The sequence below is a fragment of the Nipponia nippon genome, unplaced genomic scaffold (genome assembly GCF_047370975.1).
Source record: "Nipponia nippon isolate SJK-2023a ecotype South Korea unplaced genomic scaffold, ASM4737097v1 scaffold_4, whole genome shotgun sequence".
Classification (NCBI taxonomy): domain Eukaryota; kingdom Metazoa; phylum Chordata; class Aves; order Pelecaniformes; family Threskiornithidae; genus Nipponia; species Nipponia nippon.
In genome coordinates this window covers 74,478-98,686 of record NW_028262358.1, presented here as the reverse complement: position 1 = coordinate 98,686, position 24,209 = coordinate 74,478, and the positions used below count along the sequence as shown (strand labels likewise).

Here is a 24,209-nt window from a genome sequence, read left to right as displayed (position 1 = left end):
GTTCAAACAATAATTCAACTCTCAGTTGCGTTCAGGTGCAACTTTGGAAAGGTTTTAACAGCAGCAGAGAGTTGCTGCAGCAAGGAGGGGCTGCATGCTGCCTTATTGAAGCAGTTGGGAGGTTAGGAGATCTGAAAATACTAGGAACGTCACAGTAGACAGAGAATGAATTCCACTTCACTTTTCAGCTGCCGGAGAGGCTGGGAGGATTTCATCTGGGAAACCTGCTGTTTGGAGGCTAATACGGAAGGTGGAAATGTAGCGCCCAGTGCAGCTGGGAGGAGAAGGATATTGTCTTAATTTCAGTCTGTCTGCTTCTTAGTCTAAAAGTTCCATTTCCTGGCACTGAAGTAAATTAAAATTTGCAAGTCTTGTGTTTGCGTACTTGAAAAAGGGGCTAAGTTGAAACATGTCGCTCCTGAATGGAGGAGGGCAGGGAAGTGGTGAGATGTATGCCAAGATGTAGGTAAAGGTGTGAAGGGTAAGGGAGTAAAAAAAGCAAACAGAAGACTGTGCTGTGCAATTACGAGCTCTTTTAAGGAATTGAAATGAAAAGCGTCAGCAGAACCAGAAGGGATAACAAGGCTACCAAAGCTGTAGAGACATAGTAAGACTTGCATCAGCAGTGTATATCTTATTTAGCAGTAGCAACTTGTATGGTTGTGTTTGACTACCTCATTGCACTTAGCAAACCTCATAATGAATGAAGACTGGGGAAATTTAGCAGGTACTTAAAACTGAGTATTTTTTTGCTTCTGTTTTGACACTGGAACTTCTTGTCTTTATTAAACAAAGCCCCTTGCCTGCATGTTCCACTGTGAAGCACCACAGTTATGAACTGTGATTTTTTTAATCCAGGAAGAGGAAATCCTAATTTAAGTAATTGATTTTATTTATTGATAAAATATAAAAAATAAAAATTAAGTAATTGATAGGCTGTAATTAAACCTGGAATGGATTTTGTTCACTCAAAGGTGTGCTCTGTTTTTTCCATATACTTGTCACACTCCTTATCTAAAAATGATAAATTGTATATTTCTTTCTGAACCATGTATTTCTTTCTGAATATGTATTCATCAGGGTTTTTTGACTTGCATTCCGTACATCTTGATACAAATAAAAAGTCCATTGCATCAGTATTTTTAGAGTGTCATTAGTTATTTAGAACTAACTTTAAGATGGCACATTCATGTTCTAAACTATTCAGTTAGTTTCAAAGAGTGTAGCTAGAGACTGTAATGAATTGCTCATCAGAGATTTAGGCGTAGTAGAGCTGATCCTTCCACTTCTACTGCTTAGTCACAGCTTGGAAGAGAAATGCAATTTTTCTGTCTTCTTACACTTGTAGTCAGCTTCTCTGTTTTGAATTAATTGACTATTGAACTGAATTAGTGGATCTCTCTATTTTACAGGTGCAGAAGGATTACTGTACAGAAGGATTGCTGTTAAAAAAATTGGCTAAGTGCATCAGCTGTAGCTGATTTGTAGCCAAAGACTTCCGTAGATCAATGGCTTTCTTTTTCTTGTAAAACCTGAAGAGCAATCCACATGATTAAAAAATTTATTTAAATTTTGTTCTTTTAATGGCTGACTTGAAATCTTGGCATGGCTTGTCATAATTTCAGATGTTATTTTAAAAAGAAAAATATTTTATTAAATATCCTGGGAGTTGGTTTTCAGATGGTCATGTGCACACACCCTCTCCAAATACAGTGCGTGATAGGGGTGTGCAGCTTTTTATTCCCCGTGGAGGCTGGTAGTTATTTGTTTCATTAGTCAGCGTCAGCCCAAAAGCATGTTTGCTGCTGCTGAGTGGAAGGCCTTGAGTGGTCTCAGCTCCAGAGGTGTCCGGGTCAGATTGCAGAGGTTTGGGTGGCTGATCCAGTTATTGGCTTGTTTGGGGTGCCTAAACTGGGGCGTGGGTTCTCTGTTCCAAGGTCAGCACAAACAGCCCAGAACCCTGGGCTATTTGCTGGGGTGACTGAGCAACAGGGCATGATTTCACACGGGGGCCGACGGGCCCTAGTGACTTGCTGAAAGGGGCAGGCGTACTCCCAGCCTGGTGCTGTCCTCTGTTTTCTGGTGTCTGCTCTGGAGCTTGTCTGAGACCCCCTCGGAGATTAGGTCCAGGTCATTAAGCCAGCAGAAAACAAACCAGAAGACAAAGTGAAAAAGTCTTCCAACCTTTCAGCAAGCTGAACCAGCTAACAGGGCTGGATGAAGGGAAGAAGTGGAGCCTCGCTGTTTGGGGGCAGCACACCATAGCATGAAACCCCCCCTCCGTCAGCTCAATGAGAATTGCAGCTATATTGCGTTTCAGAGGATTGCAAGAATAAATGTATTAAGGATGATGATGTAGGGTAGAGGCTTTAAAAGAGAAGAAACAAAGCAGTGTGAGCTGCAAGATGCAGTCAGCCGTGTACTGGCTAGAGCCTGGTACTGCCCTCTGAGCACCCATAACCACTGTCAGACACGCGTGATGATGCCACGGCTTTCTAGTGAGGCTCCTCCGACAGCAGTGGCACGTGTATTTTTCGCCATGTAAAGCCAGCATGGGGGCTGGATTCATCCCTTGTGCAAAAGGAGGAATGAATGTCTCTGTGCCTAGCAGCGCACTCGGTGGCTCTTTTTGGGAGGTGCTGTTTCGTAGGGGCGCCGAGTGCTGCGGTGAGGTCCGAGGCCGCTCCGTCAGGACGACGCGGGTTCCTCCTGCTGCTCTTTCTCACGGTCAGGAAGGCATTGCTTACATCTCGCCACGGTGACTCAGGGGGTGTTTGAGAGCCAGCAGGTGGAAGATCTTTGTAAACTGTAATGCCAGTGGTACAGTATGGCGGGGAGCTCCGACCTTGACAGAAAGAAGCCTATGGTATGGATGTAGTGTGTGGTAATTCATTCTCCCTTCAGGTATGCTTAGTGGAGTTGGCCTGTTGTAAGCGGAGACTGAAACTTTTTTTGAATTGATCAGAATAATGCTGCACAGCAAAGGAGGGTGCAGAGGTCTGAGGCAGAGGAAAACGTCCAATGGAACAGTATAGGAAAATGTTGCCTGCAGTTCTTTGAAAACGCTGCTGTACTGAGCTACCCAGCACTAGTGGGAATCAGGGTCCTGTCTCGTGGCCGACTATGAAGACTGTTCTAACTTGGACTAGAAAGCTGTTTTTACTTCATCTGCCAGGGTTTTTGTTTGTTTGCTCTGAGGTGCAGGGGTTCTGGTAGAGGAGACGGCATCGCTGCAAACCTTTTCGTTAGGTTTGGCTACAGGCAGGAGAGGAGGAGCACTGCCAGGGTTTACATACTGTCATGGTGCGGTGCGTCAATCAAGCAAACTTGATGCAGTTGCTGCAAAGAATGTCCAAGACAGCGTGCCTTGCGAACTTCATAGTTGGTTTCTGCTGAACAACATGTTTCCCAGACATCTGGCTAGCAAATGCTGTATTTCTCAGGATACAGCCCTAGTGCTAATCTTTAGATTACTTTAAAATGAGTTCTAGCAATCGTGTCCAAAATTAGGGTTGTGTTCCACCTGAGCCGAAGTGTTACAAGGCAGTTCTCTTTCAACTGAGCTGTTCTGTTCAAGTCCAGTTCAAGACCTAATGTGAAAATCAGCTGCCCATTTCTCTCTTGCTTTGTTACTTTTCATCCACCACAATATCGTAATGCTGGCTTAGTGTCCCTTCTGAAATAACTCTTGCAGACGGAACTCTCCTAATTATATTTTTTCTTTTTATTTGAGAAAGTAAATGCTACAATCAATCAAATCATTTAGTTCTTTTAAGCTGTTGTATAATATGTTGAGGCTGCAGATTTAATATATTTAAATAAAAAGCTAGCCAACGTGGAAGGTTTTGTACTGGCACAAACCAGGAATTATTCTTCCTCCAAGAGCGATTATAAGTGGCCCCAACCCTTACTTTTTCCTTTGCAAGGGGAAGTCCAAATAGGATGCGATGTAAAAAAAAAAAAAAAAAAAAAAAAAAGTTTGTAATCTCTGGTGACTAAACTTGCCCAGGCTTCTTTTCCACGCCTCTTCCACTCACTTGACGTCATACTATTTTTGTCCCTTTCTAGCTCATTGACACAATTGCCTCAGAAATCGGAGAACTGAAACAGGAGATGGTACAGACAGATCTCACAGTGGAAGATGAATCTGCTGATTTGCGAAGGTGATTAAAATGTTTATTTTCATAGTTCCTGGAGGTGTACCGTAACAGCAATGTTTTCATTGTGCTTTCTTCTTGGGTGGCTTATGTCCTAGCGCTTTTCATCCTAGCAACATAGGGGGTGTCGGTAATCTTGCTCTTGATGCAAGGAATTTGCCTTTGCGCAGGAGGAGCGCCCAGAGATTCAGTTGTTCTGTGTATTTGCCTTAATACTTCTAAAAGTAACTGAACTTCACTTCTACTTCCTTGTTACAAACCTCGGATACTGATGAATGTCTAAAGCAGGAAACTACTGCTATTATTCCCATTGTCTATGGCAATGAGCTTTGCTTTCACGCTGTAAAGACTAAAAATGTCCACTGCTTCAAGTGGCTCTGTGAAGATTCAATATACAATAACATGATTTATTTATGTTCTTAGGTTAGGAAGTAAAGTATTGACTGTTACGAGCTGACACTTTTGTGGGTTATGTGTTTAAGTTCATTTATATATATCTTGCACGTTAAAAAAAAAAAAAAAGTTAAGTAGATGGGGGAATTTCCTTAACCTTAAAATGATTTGAGATGCATATTACAGTGCAGATAAAAATTCTGGCTTTTTAAAATAGATCATGCCATGTACATGTGGACTGTGGAAATTTGTAATGTTAAACTTGTACCTTTAAGTGGGCATAGTGGGACCCCAGCATTTTGGCTTTGCTATGGCTGTTGTGCTTGGTTGGTAATGTCTGTTAAATTGACATCTGGAGGATGTTCAACATTTTAAGCACTGTGTTAACAAAAGAACACATTTTTGTACTTAGTGTTGAAATATTTGTTGCAAGAGGAAAGCAAAAAATGCAGGCGTTCTGTTTTATCTGACTGCACAGTCTGGGCCAGCTCCGGGGCTGGTGGGCTTTGTTCTTCAAGGCGGTGAGTTAACGAAGTGGTAATAGGTTGGTTTTTACAATTACATCCATGGTTTTTAGCTTTTTTTTTTTTTCTTTCTATAAATACTTTTGAAATGTGCTAAAACTTACTTCAGTATCTATTTAAATTATTTAAATAAAACTTTGAGCAGCATCTTTGTTGCCCAAGTGGTAAAGAACATAAGACAGCTGAACTAATTAAAGTCCTCAGCTATGTCCCTGGTTGCACATTATTCAAGTTTTAAAGCTTTTGAAAGCACAGTTCTTTTACAGGGGCAGAAAGGATACTTTCTCCATTTCGGTGGACTCGGCTAATTAATTTCAATGATCATTAGCTAGTTTTCAGTTAAGAAAAGGCTTCTTGTATCTTTGAATACACTGTATGCATGAAAGACTAAGATCTACTAGTTCTAAAATCTTGGTGGATACACTTAGCTGGAAACAGTCAATTAAACCTCCCCGTTTTACAGATCCAGAAGATTTTTTTTTTACTGATTTTTTTTTTTTTTGTGGATTTTTTCAAACTGAATTTGTTAATTTTGAGAGCAAAATATATTTTAAAAATATGGAAGTAAAGCTAACATAAAAAGTCAGTAATGCCATTTCCATGACTACTTAACTGAATTCAATTTCATATTGAAATAATAGCCATCCAATAAAAAAAGGAATTTGTTCTTTTCTGTCACTTTTAAGGTGATAAATGTAAAATATGAAATCTGAATAAATGAATTAAGGTCAATTTTTGTATGACTACATCATTCTGAACTGCGTGCTTCTATGTAAGGAAGAAGTTGTATCAAAGTTGGTATAAATTATATAATTAGTTGTGCACTGATACCTTTTGTTTATATAGAACTACAGAGCAAGATTACAGTAATTTCAACTAAGGGTTTCCGGAGTTCTTATTTAAACTAGACTCCCCACAAAGATGTGCTTACTATCATAACTTTATTTCTTTGTAGTTAATTTAAAACTTTGTAATTCATGTCCGTTGCTTTTATTATTGTGTGTTCTGCTGTTCAGAAGTTGGTATCTTGGTGTGGCATTTGGATTAGCATCTAGAGAAATTTGAGCTAAAAGGAACGTCTATTTTCCATGCTCGTTTTTCACCTTAATTTATATCCGCACGCACCCAGAACAGTTTTAGAAAGGCAGCGGTTGCAAGACCTCTCAACTGTACGGAGAAAAATAAGTACCTGAAATCGTGTGTCTGCAACTTTGTGGTGTGTGGGTTTTGTTTGGTTGGTTTTGTTGTTGTGTTTGGGGTTCTTTTTGTGGTTATGTGGTGACTTTCAGAATTACACTCCTCTCCCCAGTTATATTTTGGACTTGTCTCCCCTTTTTACATCTGTGGCCCAAGTAATATTGAGAACGATTCAAGTAACTGGGCCTACAGCTTTGGCTTGTAAGCATGTAACAGCCAAACAAAAAAGAGGCTTGTAAAAAATGTTGTTTTAAGTGGGACGCTCACGTTGTGTGTTTCAGCGTTCCACGGTGTTTGACGCCTGGACTTTTTCCCAGCACAGACACATATCTCAGTAATCCAAATGAGCGGAGTTGTCAGAAAGGGGCATAAATGGGATAAATTTCTGACCTGTGCTGTACTGGTGACCTTTGAAAGGGTAACTGGAGAGCTTCTGCGTGCGATGGCAGCCCAGGTCCACGTAGGGTGGGGGAGCACACCCGACGTGGCTGGTGGCATCCAGGTGGTCTCTTAGGAGGCGCTCAGTCTCCCTCGAGGGCCCTAGGACCCCTGCATGTCTGTTGTCTTTGTGAATGACAGTGAGGGGAAAAGCTTGCTGCTGTCCCTCTGCGGGGAAGGCTGTAAAGCCCCAGCCTTCCTGGAGCCTTCGGTGCCGCTGAAATGATTCAGGGATGCTTTGCTGGTGGTGGCAGCTGCTGCAGCTCATTCCCTTCCTGCTCTGTTACCATGACAGAAAGAAGGGCAGAACGTTGCTCTTTCCCCCTCATGTTTTGCACTGGACAGCCCTCGTGCCTGTGCCTTCTACATTTTTCCACAGCAGTTATTAACTGAAGTGGAGCTGTCTTCTGTGCTTCGCATGGTGAATTGCTTCTGTTACTGTTGACAGGTAGGCAAGTATCCAGCAACCTTTTCCCCAGCAGCTTTGTCCTGTCCCTTCAGCTGTAATGGGGTGGAGAAGAGACAGTCCAGCTGCTGAGGAGTGGAGGTAATGTTCAGCAGAGGCTTTATGCCCGCTCCCAGCTGGTGCTCGATATGACTGTATAGGCTAGGCTGGTGCGATTAGGGCCTGGTAGATTGCAGGATTTACAGAAATCCAGGCATTTTTGCAGTGGGGAGTCAAACTGGGTTAACTGTGGGGAGCCTTTGGTGGGACTGGAGCAAGGTTCACGCTCATCTGCAGTTTTAGGAAGATTCACTTTACCTGCCTGTTGCTGTTCTCTTTGCCCTTGTGACTGGGAAAGAAACAAGGAATATTCCTTACTGCTGAGTAACGGTGGAGTGGGACAACGATGAATCTGGACACACAGGTGTGTTTTGCAAACCTTTGCACTGTGGCAAAGAGTTGGTAGCAAGGCTTGTTAAGTTGCATCACTGGGGAGATGCTGAGCATCCTACTGCCATGGGCAAAGAGCAGACCTCCTCTTCTCTCTCTCTCTCCCTCCCCCTGGGTAACATGATCACGGTGTGCAAGTACCCTAAAACCAGAGGCGAAAAAACCAGAGGCCAATCCAGGCAAAAAATGGAGTGAGGAAACGTGGACACGTTCAAGTGCAAGTTAGTCCTTATCTTCATTATAGTACCAAACCTGGTCTCTCGCTATGACCTTCCTCCTGGCTAGTGAGTGCATGTGGGACGATAGGCTAAACCCAGGGTTACTCTTTTATTTGGGCTGATAACCAGCCTTCTCCACAGTGTGGGAGCAGACTGAATCCCTCAAATGCTGATGGTCATCTAGGTCCTTCCTACAACTCCTCTCATGCCCTCAGAAAGGCGGGTAAGTTCTTCCACAGAGGGGTGGGTGTGTGCGTGTGGGTGTGTAAATCCTACAGCAGCTGGCTTAGTTTAATTCAACACAGCAAACCCATGGAACAGCGTTGGTCATTCTGTTAGGACGTGCATGCAAGCTGGATGCACCTTTGCTGTGTACGTAATTCCAAAGAGAGGAAAGTCCATTCCTCAGGCCAGCGTTTGTCAGTGCAGGAGGTTGGGGAGGTTGGCGGTAGTTTCAGAGAGCGGATAGGCTCGTTGTCCCAAGTCCCACAAAAAAATGGGAGAAATGTTGGAAGTTTAGGTTCTACAAGGTTAGATCAAGAGGCATAGGTAGGATTTGAGAGACTAAAAGAAAATTGCTGAGGCGAGCGCGAGGGCAGGAGCATTTGCTTCGTAGATGTGTGATCGAGGTGTATGTTACAGCCCTGTGGGTATGAGAGAGAGGATCATCCTGGCTGCAGGCTTCAACCTGTTCCGTCTCCTTTTTACTGTGAGCTGCGTAACCAGGATGCAGCACAGCATTGTTTGTCTTTGCAGTTACCTCTGTTTACTTCCCATGTGCTTATGGTTTTTCTCAAATCTAAGGAAACTTGCATGAATCGTGTATTTTCTTTTATTCATTGTGAGTTGCATTGAAATTCCTCTCCCACTGGAGAGGAGCCAGTGTAGTACCCCTGCATTAAAATAGACCATCCATGGAGGTTGATTTGTGTTTCGATTTTGAGTTTAATGTGACCTAGTCAGATTGTCTTTTATTGGGAGTCATGGGGAAGGGAGAGGAGAGGAGAAAAAAAAAAAAAAAAAACAAAAAAAAACCCACCAAATGCCCAAAAAGTAAAGCCAGGAGAGAGATTTAATTGTTGCATAATATACAGCATGTTTTGCTAGCATTTAGGTTACAGCGACTTCTTATTCTGTACACTTGAATTAATCAGGTGATCATGAGGAATTCACATGGTTCTTCTTTCCATGCTGTTGTTTCCAAAGAATTACGCACGCATCCCAGTCCCAAATAACTTTACAGTCTCAGGTGTGACAAATTTCAAGAACTCACATGTGTCAGTGTTTGACGGTATGTGTAGTGCCTGGATCATTAATTAAAATAATTTTAAGAATAAAAAGAAACTCAGACTGTGATGCTCAGTAGTGCTAGACCATTGCAAATAGGCTGTCAGAACAGACCAGCGGACTTTGGACTGCGTTCACCTCCTGGACCTTGGGAAGTGGCTTCTCGTAGGTTGTACGTGGTTTGCCAGATGTGGGTTTTCCAAGCTGTGGTCTTGCCAGAGTCCACCAGGTCTGATCGTTCTCTCTGCCTCTTTCTTTATTATTTGGATAGGAAATTTTTTTGAAGTGTTGTTTGTTCCTAGTTTACCTTCCTGCGGATTATGATAACATACTAGTACTGACCTAGCTGAGGTGGATCGGGGTCATTTGGAGTGGTAGTGTTTAGGAGTGGCAGAAAGTCTCATCATGATCAGATACTCGCGGTCTTTAGCTTACAGTCTTTGGTTTCCGAGGGGGCGGAAGGCGCCGCAGCGCAGGGGTGCGTGTCCGTCTGGGTCGGTGAGGTGTGGGCTCACACACGGCGTTCCTCCTCGGACCTCGGCACGTGGGAGGGATTGTGCATATAAGTACCTGGAGGTTCCAAAAACCCGACAGCTCCCTATTCAAATTAATCTTCTGATTTATAATGTTTTGGGTGTGTTTGACAACATTAAGCCAGCCATACCGAAGAAGAACACTGTGACCCGATGTACGTGTGGAAACTCTTGCTAGCTTCAGGTTGTTTCACGGTAGCAGGCAGTGCCAGTCCTTACAGCTGATACCAGTCACGCACCTTCTTTTGCATGTGATGTAACTTTTGTAGGCAAAAAAAAAATTTCCCTCTCGGACATGTTCCCTCTGCAACATGTGTAGTTTCCACTCTTGACCAAGGAATGGAAATAAGTTATATCTAGTTAAGCCTGCAGCCAGCGTCGGGGTATAACTCGCACTTTGCCACAGCTGTCTTTGGTTCGTAACATTGCTAACTGGCTCTGAAGGGGGGTGGAAAGTTTCTGAGCAATATTTACTGGAGCTACAGCTCATGAAAACACTTTTGCGATTCACGATTTGACTTTTGTGGAGGTTCATACGTTACAACACTAGGTTGCGCTGGGACTGTGGTTGAAAGGGGAACCCAGGGTTCCTGTCGTGGCGGTTGCAGAGCCCTGTCAGAACTGATGTAAACGCCGCTTCCCTTCTGCACACAACGTGTTTCTGCGTATTTTGTGCCCCTTGAAGGCACGTTGGCTGTTACTAACAGCTTTTGACGCTCAGGGAGGGAGGATCGTCTGCATTTTAGATGCCTCGTGAATCTAAAAGGCATCATATCATAACTAAGCAAACAGAGAAAGAGGACAAAAAGGGAGAGGCACACAGGTCACACAGGTGATCTGGTAGTGATGATTGATCCAGGTAATGAAAAGTGTGAGTGGTTGTGCCTGTTCTTTTCTGATCATGCAGTGAATATTCTCTACCCATTTACTTTCCTTTCTAGCCCTGTCCAGAGGTGCTGCAAGTTACTGACCAAAGCTGGAAAAAAGCAGTTTGGTTGTTTGGGGTTTTTTGTTGGTTAGTTGGTGGGTTTTGTTTTGAGGTTGGGGGGGGGGGGGGGCGATTTTTGTTTAAGTATTCAGTGCTCCTGTGCTTGAGAAGCTTCTACCCACTTGCTCTGGGTACAGCCGCTAGCATAACGAAGGTGGTAAATGCTGTTAACGATGCTTACTGCCTGTCCAAAACACGAAGTTCAGATGAGCTGTGAGACAGTCTGCAGTGGGGAAATGCAGCTGAGGGCCTCTTCTGCCGCCAGAAAAGGTCTGCAGGCAGCATGCAGCCTCTGTGCCTGACATCTTCGCGGTCAGATCTTGAGCTTGCAGGGCGTTTTTTGTCTATGCTCAAATACTGTCATCAGGACGCTGTTACCAGAGTAACTGTTCTGTGGTGATTTCTAGCACTGGAAGAATCACAGGGTGTACTTCTAGCTCAAAAATGAGGAATTTGAACCAGCAACACGTGCAGTCGTACTGGGTGTTCTGTATTATATGAATGATGGCGAAGCTTTGCATAACAAAAGCAGCTCTCAAAGTATTCCGTTTATTTGGATTTTTAATGCATAACAAGTATCTGTAGCCACCAAGAGCTATACTTCAGTACTGAATTTAGCAGTAACTTGAGGTGCCCTGCCCCAAATAAATTTTAACCTTACATTAGTTTGCCACATTCACACTTATCTTAGCCTTTATTCCTCAGAAAGGAGTTGATCCAGAGCCAAAGGAATTAGGAGCGTAAATATACAATTCTTTACTTGCTTCTGATCCTGGGAAGTGTAGTACTAATACGTGAGGTAAGGACCTTTCATGGCAAAATGGCAAAAATATAAATATTTAGAGAATTTGGAGCATGGACCGTAAAAAATTTACTACCGCTTAGGACGATTTCTTAGTGAAACTGTGCCTTAGGGAGGGTTTTTTGGAGGATTTAACCTTTTTTTTTTTTCTTCTTTTTTCTTTCTTCTTTTTCTCTTTTCCTGACTGAGGTTTCTGACCACTCGTTAGCAGAGGGGACCACAGATGGGTACGCAGCTGCGAAGATGACAGGGCTGGTGGAGCAGAGACAGTGGTCTGGGGATAAGATGAAGTGATGCTAGTTTGTGGGTTCTGTTGTGGCAATAATCCGTACAAGCAAGCAGAAGAAAGTGCTTGCGTTTGGTGCAGTGATGGCCAACAGGTAGCGGGTTGCTCCATTGCCAGAGCATTGAAGAGATTTTTCTGGCAGGCAGGACAGAGGAAGATTTCTGTGGGTTGCAGCTTTTGCAGTCTATCTGGGAATAAAAATATCTGAATTGCATAAATACCTTTGAAGAGAAGTTTTTCCAAATGTGAACATAACAAAGAAAGGAGGTGAAATGTTCTAGCAGTCACGTATGCATATACACCTGTATCTGAAGTGATTGCCAAATTTCAACGAGCTAACAGAAGAATGCTAAGGCTTATCTTAAAGGTAGCTGTTAAATTGAGGACAAGTTAAAGAAAGAAATCTTACGGATAAGAGAATTTTTGTGTATACTAATTATAGTAATTCTCAGTAGAAGAAATACCAGTCCAAGATGCCAGCAGTGCCTTTAGCTTTGCGATAACTCTGCTGAACTGCATGATTATTTACAGGAGATTAGCACGTCTAATTTATTTTTTTTTAATTTTTCACAGTCTAGTAAAGGACATGGATAATGTCCCTCCTGAGAAAAATGATGTAAAAGGCTGCCCCCGGGACTCTGGATATGACAGCCTATCCAACAAGCTAAGCATATTGGACAAGCTCCTCCATACTCACCCTGTGTGGCTGCAGCTTGGTCTGAATGATGCTGAAGCCATGGAAATTCTGCAGGCCCAGCCTCCTGGGGTAAGAAGTTGTATTTCAATTTATTTGATGAACGTATTAGCTGTAAAAAAAAGTCAACCAAACAAAAAAAACAACCACCCCCAAACAAACAAAAATGCAAAAAACCCCCCACCAACACCCCACCACCATTTCTGCTGTGCTTTGGATGATCCAAGTGAGGGCTTCCTGAGCGCTTGGCAGCTGGACCAGTTGGAGTGTGACCCATTACCTGGGCTGATACACTGGGGGACTAGTTTGGGGTCCTCTGGAGCTGATAACTAGACTGCTGCAATTACAGCTCCGAAGCTGGACCTTGCTAACCAGGGTTGTACGTAACAGCATAACGAGAAAGCAGTAGATAAAGGAGAAATTGCAGCATTTTATCTTTCACTGGTGCCTGCATTAAACTTGCTGTGATGGAAACCAGGCCCTCTCTGCTTGGATGAGGCTGATGGCATGTTTCTAGTGCTGCCCGCATGCTGGTGCGGAAGGATTGCATGAATGGGCTGGTGGGACACAGGAGCACTCCACCATCAGTCTCCTCCAGACTCTGCAGCTTCACTCAAGGCTTGGGATTTGCTGTGTGTGAAACTGGAGAGCTTGGAGAAGGGCATAATGGACTTGGTGTCATCTGTCTGTGTTACACAAGGATGAGATGCTTTTCTAAATGTTCTGCTGCCGTTTTACACCAGGCTGTGGGACCTGATACAGTAGTGACCGAGTAAAATTCTGAGACGTTTTATATAGATCAGAGATCATGAAATTGTTGTGGTTCCTTTTGTCTGTGATCTGTCTCTGTTAAGGCATGTGATGTGATAAAACCATGTTCTTTTGCCTTCTCCACAACAGATATTTCTGGTCAGGAAATCTGCGAGATTGCAGAAGAAGGTCATCTCTCTGCGTCTGCCCGGTGACTGTGGGTCCTGCCTAAAGGAATTTGCAATAAAAGAAAGCACTTACAGTACGTTGAGAGTTACATACTTTTCAGCTATTTGTCACCCTGCACGAGCCAGGAGCACTCTGCATTGGGTTTCCACAGCAGAAGGTACCCAAAGTCATGCAAATAGTGTCACAGACCGCCTACAGTGCTCTTTGCGAGTGGGTCAGGCGTATCCTGGAGAAGGGAAGATATGCAGAAATGCTGAAGTCTGTGCTGGATACAGCTGGAATATCTCTTTTATGTACCTTGCTGAGTCCAGGATTCATTGATTATTATGGGTGGTGATCCTTTTCTGTGGAAACACAGTCTATGATCCTGTCTGCTCTCAATGAAATGTCCTTGCATTTCCTTGTACTCAGGGGACTATTCTTGGATGCACCTCTGTCAAGAGCTCTTTCTATCTACAAATTTCAGTGTGGATTGTTTGGGTTTTGGTTTGTTTGGTTTTGGTTTTTTGTAATGTAATAACTAGGTGGGTTTTAACCCTTTTGAACTGTTTCTGATGCATGATCAATGATCTTTGGTTTTTAATTCCAACTATATTTGTCCCCTGTTTTCTCATAGAAATAAGCAAATGTTAAGAGTTCCAGTCAGTTTCAAAACAATACTACCCTCCTCTCTTTAGAGGGAGGGTGTGAAAAATATATGTTTGAGATATAGGGATGAAAAAAGGAAGCTGCACCTGGTGAGCGTATGTGGTGCAGAAACTGCAAGTGGAGCAAATGGTTCATTTTAACAAGAAGAAAGTGAAAACTGGAGAAAATCGGCAACAATTTCAGTTAAACTTCCCTGAAGCAGAGGGCCTTGGTTAACTTCTGTTTCTGTTACTAAACTGAGATAATTTTAGTTGAGTTTTTCCTTTTTACCGCTCCCTTCCCCACCCCCAGCAACAAAATGTTAATTCTGCATGTCTGGTTTTGGTTCCAGTTACAAACAAGGCATGGCAAAGAGAAGAGAAAGCTATCAATTTTTTTTTTTTTTTTTTTTTTCTGTTTTGGTTTTTTCAGCCACAGAGTCATCTCTCTCACATAAGTGAATTAATATTTGTAGAAGGCTGCTTGACTGGCAGTAATACAGGTGTATTTAATCTGTGTGATCTAAGGCCGTGTTTGTAGGCTTGTTATACTAATGAATTCCCTCTCTCCCATCTAGAAAATAAAATAATAATATATTGTCTTTCATGAACGAAATTTTACCACAAGGGGGAAGTATCTGCTGATGTTTTTACTCACCAGTCACAGCTGAGGTTTTAATTGTAGTCAGGGATCTGAACAGCCATCTCCTCTTAGCCTGCCCCAGATCACCTGTGTGCTTAATGTCTGCATTGTTAGTGTCTCTCTTGAAGAAATCCCTTTTTCCAGGCACATAAATGACCAGGTTGACCTGTCCTTCAGTGTAAAGGCTGGATAAAAGATCAGTACCTGACTTAAGTTTTCCTCTGGTTCACGTGCAGCCTTTATAGTCGGTAGCACTGGAACCTTGTGTGGGGGAGCTGGCCTTACAGCATGGACTGCTGACAAAATCACGCCTTCGCTACTCACCGAGAGGCATTGCTGAGGTATCCAGAGCTGCTGCGTGGCTTTTGGCTTTCCCCACCGAGCCCGGGAGTCTACCTTGTTTCAGCCCAGATGTCTGAAGCGCCTGCAGCAGTGGAAGTACTTTCCTTGGGGGATGTATTTCAAAAGCATTCCTCTGCCAGTGAAACAGCAATAGTGCGCACACCACACCGGCCAGAGATTCACCCCCGCCATCCGGCTTTTCTAACTCAGGGATGGGCTGAGGCAATCACAGACTTCACATTCACCCCTTTGCAGAAATTGGCGGAGGCTGCAAAGAGACCGGCATTCTTGTACTTCAGGAACCTGTCTTAGCTACCGTTTTATTCCATAAACGCTCTTCCTTCTGTTGTTCTGGTCGCAGTCATGTCCAGAGGTGAAAGATCTAGATTGTTTCACTCTAGGAGCTGCTTCTGCTTGATCTTCGTAGACTTGCCACCGGAATCGGAGAGAGCTTAACATAAGTGAGGTGGCAATCACTTCTGTGTCATCATTACTGTAAACAAGTGTTTATATCAATAAGAAACAATGGTATGGAGTGGGAGAAGATGAAAGGCATTGCTCGTGTCTTCCTCCCTAGTTCTGCAAGGCAATGGCATGAAGCAGAATTGTCTGAGTTTCTTTTAAAGGGTTTTCAGGTTAAATGGTTTTCTTTAAGTGAATGAAAATTTACCATGTTTCATTAGGTGCTAACGCATCTGGGGAGAAGGCAAGTGAGTTAGGGTGGAATGCAAGAGGAGGAAACGAGATTTAAAATTAGGTATATTAGTACACTGGGCAAACAAAGCCTCAGTTATTGATTTATTGTCTATTAGCAAAATGTTGTGCAATGCTAATCACGCTTGATCTGTTTCCCAGGAACTAGACCATATGTTTGGAATACAAAAACAAACCCACCACCAAGACTACCAGTGTATTCTTGAAAATGCCTTTAGCAGAGACATGTACTCCTCCACACAGTTGTTTTCTCTTAACCAAACAGTAGCTAGTTCGATGGTGCAGACTTGTTAATTTTACGCAAAAATCTGAGATGCATTTTATAAAGGTTTTCTAAGAAAGATAGATGTGTGATTCTTCCCTCTTGTAACTTTCTTCGCAGCGTTTTCCTTGGAGGGGTCCGGAATAAGTTTTGCTGATTTATTCAGGCTCATTGCTTTCTACTGTATTAGCAGGTAAGATGGTGTTATGTTCTGAGTTGCATTTGCTAGACTGTCTTGAAAAAAACGAGAGTCTCAAGAGTCTTCGAAGGTAATGGGAGGAAATAAGAGATGAGAATTGGAAGCAAGTCTCTCTGTCTTATTTGGTACTGATTATTGGAAGGCTGATGTTGTTACCCACCCAACTGTAAGGTGTTGCCAAGTCAAACTTGACTATAGCTGGTTTCTTGTAATGCTTTCTTAACTGGTCTGTAGCTCATTTGATAAGCACCATAAACTATCTTGCAATGTCCATTTCTTGTAATCGCTAGTAAAAAGCATTTTTGGAGCATAATGGAAAAATGTCAGCTCACACTGTAGAATATGACAACTGAGAGATGTGTAAGTTGTGAACAACAAAAATGACCTCATCAGCTTTCCAGTTTATGGTTGCCCAACTTGTTTTCCAGGTACTATGCAGAGAAAAAATAGCTGGTGTTTTTTATCTTTTAAGTTGTTTTCAATTTTATTTTTGTTTACTGGTGAAAACTTCTAGACTGATGCTCAAGCCTTACCTTTCTCCACAGACAGGACACGGCCAAGCTGCACACCTGCACGTTTCCTGAAGGAAGGGGGGAGAGGCAACTTTGGTCCTTTTACTGCAGCCAGGTTGCCAGTTAGTGCTGACAGTGGTGATTTCTGCTGTGGGAAACGCTCACTAGGGATGCATTTAGGTTTCTGTGCTTACTGTTTTTGTTTGTGGTGGAGAAGCATCTGGACCCTCTTTGTTACAGGCTTCCATTTTGCCAAGCTGTACGTGCATGTGATGAAAGAAGCGTTTCTACCACATAAGTAATTGGTCAGCACTCAGATGAGAAATGAGCTGAAACTGCATTTAAAAGCAGTTTAATGATGAGAGATTCCTTATCTTGTCACCCTTTCAGTTCTGCATGCTAGCCAGGCTCTGGTAAATTCCCTCTAAGTGCCTACAGGGAGCGTGCAGCAAATGTAGATTGATTGATTGATTTTGCATTAGTTTGTCCCTCTTCTTTCACCGAAGGCTCCAAGTTGCTTCGCATTTACTGAAAGTAAGCCCACAAACACACAGTAGCTTGTTGCCTTGCTCATGAGTCTCATAACTGCGAGTCTCTCTGCAAAGTGGCGTTTCTTAATGGTATTTCAGTCAGCCAAGTGTGAATTTAGTGTCCTGATGAGTCAGGCCTCCCATTCAGTAAGCACATACAAAACTGCATAACCAGGCTCGTCACCTGTTTATTGTTCTGTTCCTTTTCTTGTTGCCCTTTGGGGAAGGGAAAGGAAGTGAAAAGAGTGGCGATCACAACTTGGACATGGTGTTAAAGCTTTCCTAGTGCACCTTCTTAAACACAACTTTAGCTGCAAACCCATCCACAGATACCAGTAATAAATACAACTTCAGCTGCAAACCTGTCCAGAGACTTCAGTAAATGAAGCTCGCTCTTCGACTGTGGGTATGCTTTTGGAAGCAGATGCTTATTTTCCCATTCAGTGGAGAAACATCCTAAGTGTTTCTGTTTGCCTAATGTTTCTTAAGTGGCAGCATCTACCCAGCATCCTCGTCCTCTTCAGGCAGCAGTCTAGGATTGCTGGGGGTGCAAGAGGAAAACGTATAGACTTCATAGGGAAGCAGATAGGTAGCTATTGTGAGAAAGAGTACATTTGGTACATCACAGCAAAAACAGGACGATTTCCTAAAACCAGAGGGAATTTCTTGCAATAGATACTCAGTCAGTTTGTATGAGGAGTCAAGAGTTACCTGTCTTTGTACTGAGTCCATGATGATGTTCGAGACTCTAGATTATCTGTGATACGATGTTGAAAGTGTCTTTTCAAATACTTCTTAGCTAGTCTGTCAGTCTCGTGCATATGCTTGATTTGAGTGGTGTTCTGAAATCCTGTTTTTTCCACAAGTTAACATACATGATAGAGAATATTTATGTGATAAAAAACCACTGTCTGTGCTTCCACAGGTGGTTGGCTTGTTCACAGCCTTAAAAAAAAAAAAAAAATTGTGCTGACACCAGTTGTATGTAGGATTCCTGTGCTCCATTTTTTCTCATTTACTCTTAACTACATGTGTACTTCTACTACAGATTTTGCAGTTTAGCATGCACTGTTGTTTGAGGGTTTATCGGTACAAATTGGGCGGGCAAGAGGTATACTATTGGTTGATGGTAGTACTCATACAAGATGCATACGGTTAAGTAGTTTTACCCCTTAAAATCTCTGTCTAAAGGCTTTTTACACTGGATTTGGCTTATGTTGTTGTTCGTGCATTCATGCATCTCCCTTTGTAAACATCCATTGAACTTCTAGTATGCAGTGAAGAGAAACCACATGAGAATAAATTATAAAGACTTTATTAAATGAAGTGTGCTTTCAGCCTAGGACAGAGTAGCACCGAAACATCCTAACTTAGAAATTTTTAGGGTAGTTGCCCAAGTACTCATTTAAATTTTTATTCTGAGAACTGGAATTCAACTTTGAGAGCAATCAACAGCGTATTCAGAAAATAAGAAGCTTCCTTCAAGGGTTAAGGGCAGATAACGCACTTGCATCCCACTGGTATGCTTGTAAAAGACCAAGTGTGAAAGCTTCTGCTGTAGTGGAGAAAATACTGCATGGCTCTGTGGAAATGAGCCTAAAGAGAGTCCTGGGGACTTGGATGTCATTTGCACTTCACACCAATTTCCAATGTAAAGGAGCCCTGGGGCTGGTAATGTTTTCACTGTGTGCTGTGTGTTTAAGGCTCTTGCTACCTGCCACAGCTCAAGAAGAAAATAAGAATCAGAGCTCAGCCACTGCCAGTGTTGGGAAAAAAAAATGCTTCTAAAACTGTGGATGTTGTTGTGAAAACCATAATTGTTTTTCTCTTCAACAACAGAGATGTCCTTCCATTCACCCTGAAGTTACCTCATGCTATTGCTGCAGCAAAGACAGAAGCTGAACTTGAAAAGATTGCTCAGCTTGGACTGAGTAAGTAGTTCTCTACATAGATGTCATTCCCTGTAGCATTGCTGTAAGCTTGAAGAAATAGTCTGTATCAATAAGTAGTTCATATTGGTCAGTGATGATACAGATTTCATACGGAAAAGCAGCTTCTCTTATTGGGAAGGCCAAACCTTGTACTTGCCAAATGGTGGCCTTGGTGCTCTCCCTTCCTCCTGTGCCTTCTGTGATACTTTTGTTAGTGCTGTTTCCTTCCTTCCTTTCTCCTCTCCCCTCTCTGGGCAGCCCTTGAGCAAAGCAAGTTTTACATTCCCCAGGCAGAGGTTTGATGTAGCTTCTCCAAGGGCTAATGTTGGCCGCAGGCTCACATAGGAGGCACTAGCTTGATAACTTACTGGAGTTGCCAGGAGAGTGTAGGAACTGAGGTTCACCATTAATAAAACGTCTTTCAGATTGACGCGTGATCTTAGAATGGTCATTTTTGAGATCAGTGGCTCGGTGCGGTAGCATATTAATAAAAGGAGGAGTGTATACATAGGATCTGCAGAATGTATGCATGCACATTGGTTTGGTGAAATTTTTCAAATAACGAAAGAAAATGCAAGGACGTGTCCTTGCATCGCCTGACTGCTACAACCAAATACAGGCTCATTGTAAACCATAAACCTTGAGCTTGCAGGAGACGCAAAGCCTGATGGGATTTGAAGCATGGGCTCCACCCAGATGAATCGTTGAGCAGCTCCTGCGAAGTGCTGAATGGCCTCGTTTCCTTTTGCAGGAAGGGAGGGTTGACTGTCAGCAGTCTTTGTCCCTGTAGATTTTTGAATCATCTTTGATTTAGAAACGGATCCTCACTAAATCAGTGTTAGCATGAGGCTCTCTAGAACTATTTGGTGGGACTTTGCAGCAACGCCATACACAGGGGAAGTATTGCACTGCTTTGCATTTTGGTTTGCTGTGGTAGTGATGGAATTAAGGGATTTGTTTTAGCGAGGAGACAAATGACTTCTGCACTGCTTATCTGCAAGTTTAGGTAATTAGATAGATGAAAGTATGGATTTTCATGGGAATAGAGGCAAACATGGAACTGTTGATTAGGTGAATGTTTGGACGGGGGAAAAAAAAAAAGGTTTTGTTGGGATGCAGTGTAGTGAAGACAGTCTCCCGGTGACACCTGGAAGCCCTAATGTAACATTAGGTGAGTTTCTCCATAGGAGATGATAATGGTGGTGTTGAGCAAGCTCTCCAGACTAACCACACTGTCTTTGTCCTTGGTACCTGCGAGCACCATCGCCTACTTGCTGCAGAGTTAGTCTTGCTCTTGAACAGTCTCTGTCAATGTTGTGTGTGTTGTTTCTTTAAGCTACTACATTTGAAAGCTGAAGAGGAGACTGATGGATCAGCGTCTAACTGTGATTGGTGTATTTGGGATCAATTACCTACTATACACCAGATTAAGATCACGTTTCTGTGAGCAAAAACCAACAACAAAGTTGAGACTTTGATGGAGTTTTAGGTGTCCACGTGCAAAAGAGCACACCAGGAAGTCAGCCCTTTGATGCTGCGGGCCCAAGAGATGCCTAAAAACTGCCGAGGGCCCTGCCTGTTAAGTGTGAGCTTTCCTTAAGCAACACGTAGGCACGAAACAGCCTGGTCTGAACATGGAGGGCTGTAGCTCCTGTCAGAGCGCTGTTATGCTGTAGGCTCAGAGGGAGAACTGTACAAGGCAGGTTCAACAGCATGTAGCCCAGCAAACCGCAGCAGGAAGAACCGGTGGTAAAGGTTTCAAGGCTGTTGCCAACCTGTGAGGCCTCATGTGCTGAACATGAGATTCTCTGTCTCTTGTGTTTCACCTGCAGCGGCGCTTACATCATGTGTTTGCAACAGCCCACGTGCCAGGCACACCAGCCAGTCTGCTGAGGGATCTGCAGGCAGGATGTGAAGTCATGGAGCAGGAAAACAGCAGCAACATTGCATGACTATGTAGAGAAATATGCCTGCCTACATAGGTTCTCTGGCAGTGGTCTAACACCAGGGGCCATTTCCTGACTTCTGCCCCGCAGGCAAGACACAGCCGTCACGCGTGGACCCTGTGGTGGAGTGCTTGGCATTCAAGCAGTTGGGCCCAGCTGTCATTGCTCGACAGCCCAAATGGGGCATCTTGATGCTACAGGAAAAGGGGGCATGTCGAGATCGGCAAATTTTAGCAAAATCTCCCTCCTCTGGTATTCCTCTCTTATTTCAGTCCGATTGCCGTCCTCAAGGGCTTGTCTGGTTTCAGTCTTCATACTGTCAGGAGCTGATGGGCTTTACCGTTGACTCAGTTTCACAAACGTGCTGACGCTTTGCTGGGACAAGTGCAGAGGCTGCAGCTGAAAGTTGCTGGTTTAGCACAGGTTTTCCACACTGCTGGTGTGGGACTGCACGTTCGGGCTATTTATGCGCTGCTGAGTGTCTGAAACCTCAGGCAAACTGTGTCACCATTGCCAAGGCAGGGCTGCATGCCAGTGCTCTTAAAGACACACCAGCATTTGATCTGCATGGCTAAAGATTACGTGTGCACCCACCACAGCAAAATGTGAGCTGTCTTTCATGTGTGGTTTCATTTGTTCACTATCAAAAGAAACCAAACCAAAATTTCTGTTGAGTTGCCATAAGTGGCCATCAGCTGGTGTAAATCAGCCTAACTGTTGTCTTTAATGGAGTGAGCTTATTAATACCAGCTGAGAATCTAGGCGTATTTCTCCTGACTGAGATGCTAGTGAGTAGTTTATGTTCATTTCAGTCTCAAGTTGGTAACAATTACTGTGTTACAGTCTCCGTTCCTTTCTTTGATTCTCAGTTTATTTTTAAGCTTAGTTCAGTGGGCTGATCTGGAGCTATGCGTTGGTCATGATATTTAAAAACGAGTAAGAGCAGCCCCAGGAGTGTAGCATGCAGTTATGTCTAGTGGTGCTTTAAGAGGTTCACTTGGATTTTTTTTTTTTTCCCCTTGAATTAATAAAAGCTTGTCTAAATTTCCTAATACTTGAAACTGGTGACGTTGAGCTGAATGTTCTGAAAGCCATCTGCGTGCTGTTTTGCATTCTTACATTAACACGATGATGATTTTCAGACTTTTGGAGCTCCCCGGCTAACAGCAACCCCCCGGATCCTTCACCTCCCCGTAGGCCTGTGCCTTTGGATAGCGCTTGTAAAGACTCGCGTCAGCTCTGCCTTATAAATGGAGTGCATTCTATACGAACCAGAACGCCTTCAGAGCTGGAGTGCAGCCAGACCAACGGAGCGCTGTGTTTCATTAATCCCCTCTTCTTAAAAGTGCACAGCCAGGATGTCAGTGGAAGTCTGAAAAGGCAGAGCCCGAGAACTCAAGACGTGAATGGCACAGCGAGGCCTCGCTCCCCCCCGCCCCGGCCGCCGCCACCTTCTATTAATAGCATCCTCACGAGTCCACAGCTTGCCAGGACTATAAAGCAGGCGAGCATGCCAGAAACAGTCAACCATAAGAAAGAGAGAGGCTTGGATTTGCTGCAGAATAAACCAACCCCTATTCCACCTCCTCGGCTGAAGAAGCAGGCTGTTTGCTCAGAGGTGGAAGGTAGCTCAAAGACCACGGCAGTAATTCGACCTGGCCGCAGCTCGGTGAGCGTGCCCGAAGCTGCTGGCGTTCCAGGTGAAACCCTGCCTGAGCCGGCTCCAGCAGCTGCCAAAAAGACGGTAGCTACCAGCTCTGAGTCACACATACCGTGGAATGGAGGCAGGCAGAGACTGAGCGACATGAGCATTTCCACCTCCTCGTCTGACTCGCTGGACTTCGATCGGAGCATGCCGCTGTTTGGCTATGAGGGGGACACTAACAGCAGCCTGGAGGATTTTGAGGGGGAAAGCGACCAAGAGAGCATGGCACCCCCTTTGAAGCCCAAGAAGAAAAGAAGCAGTTCGTTTGTTCTCCCCAAGATTGTGAAATCTCAGCTGCGGAAAGTCAGTGGAGTTTTCAGTTCCTTCATGACCCCTGAAAAGAGGATGATTAAGAAAATTGCAGAGATGTCCCAGGACAAACGCACTTATTTTGGATGCCTAGTGCAGGACTATATCAGCTTTCTCCAGGAAAACAAGGAGTGCCATGTTTCAAGCACTGATATGCTGCAAACGATTCGGCAGTTCATGACCCAAGTCAAGAACTATTTGTCCCAAAGCTCCGAACTTGATCCCCCAATCGAATCGCTGATTCCCGAGGACCAAATAGGTAAGAAGCACTGTCCTGTGTTTTGGGGGAAGGTGAAAATGTGTAACCTGTGTTTACGGTGATAGTCTTTGTGCCAGTTTGGAAAGCTGGGGTTGACTTTGCTAGCAGAGTTAGAGCCGCTGAGTATTTGAGTCTTAAAACAAAACAACCGCACGCCCCCCAGCCCCCAGTCACCCTAGCAACTCAGAACAACTGTGCTACAAAGTTGTTGATAAAAAGTTATCCTTAAAATAGCTGCAGTGTTGGACTTTTTACCTGTGATTGCTAGTTTTTCATTTTATTTTTTAGCCGCTGTACTGTTAACAATACAGAATCCTTTATTTGCTGGCACACATGTGTTTTTCCCTGAATTGGGCTGAAATAGTTCTCAATGCTTGGACCAAAACTGTGCCAATATTAACTCTATGAATTGTAGCCGTAAAACTGGAATTTATTCACAACCAGTGACAGTTAAGAGCAGAGACACATTTCATAGCAACCTTCTTTTTAAATAAATCTCATTCTTCCGAACATTCTCATTCACTCCTAGCAAAGCTGCACTGTCCCTACACTTGAAGCTAAATAAAAAGATACATAAGAGTTTTAAAAACCAAACAAACGTATGCAAAAGAGAGAAGGGGCTGCTAGTCTCAGGATTTCTATACCTCTCTGTTACATGTACGTGTTTATAAATGGTCGCAGATAAGCTATATGTTTGAATACATGTTTTAACAACAGAGACTTGTGTATCCACAAAAGTGAAATCATTGTTGCTGCATAAAATCTCACTGCCCCTCTATCTTGCTGAGTCTGAGCAGTATTTGTAAAAGAGCCTATAAGCCGCATTTAGGAGGTAAACATCCCTCGGGGCAGAATACTTTCCTTGTGAGCTCACTTCAGT

The 24,209-nt window shown here is 43.5% G+C and overlaps 1 protein-coding gene across 7 annotated transcripts in view; it reads left to right on the top strand.

Moving 5' to 3' along the window:
• RIN2 (Ras and Rab interactor 2) overlaps positions 1-24,209 on the top strand; it is an 84,791-nt gene that overhangs the window by 42,623 nt on the left and 17,959 nt on the right. For 6 of the 7 annotated variants that reach the window (XM_087777221.1, XM_087777223.1, XM_087777224.1 and 3 more), the window contains exons 3-8: positions 4,069-4,163; positions 12,292-12,484; positions 13,313-13,424; positions 16,059-16,131; positions 19,019-19,110; positions 22,199-23,329. In XM_087777221.1, coding sequence (XP_087633347.1) covers positions 4,069-4,163; positions 12,292-12,484; positions 13,313-13,424; positions 16,059-16,131; positions 19,019-19,110; positions 22,199-23,329 — 1,696 coding nt within the window. The remainder of the gene's footprint in view (positions 1-4,068; positions 4,164-12,291; positions 12,485-13,312; positions 13,425-16,058; positions 16,132-19,018; positions 19,111-22,198; positions 23,330-24,209) is intronic. The other variant, XM_087777227.1, reaches the window with a different exon arrangement.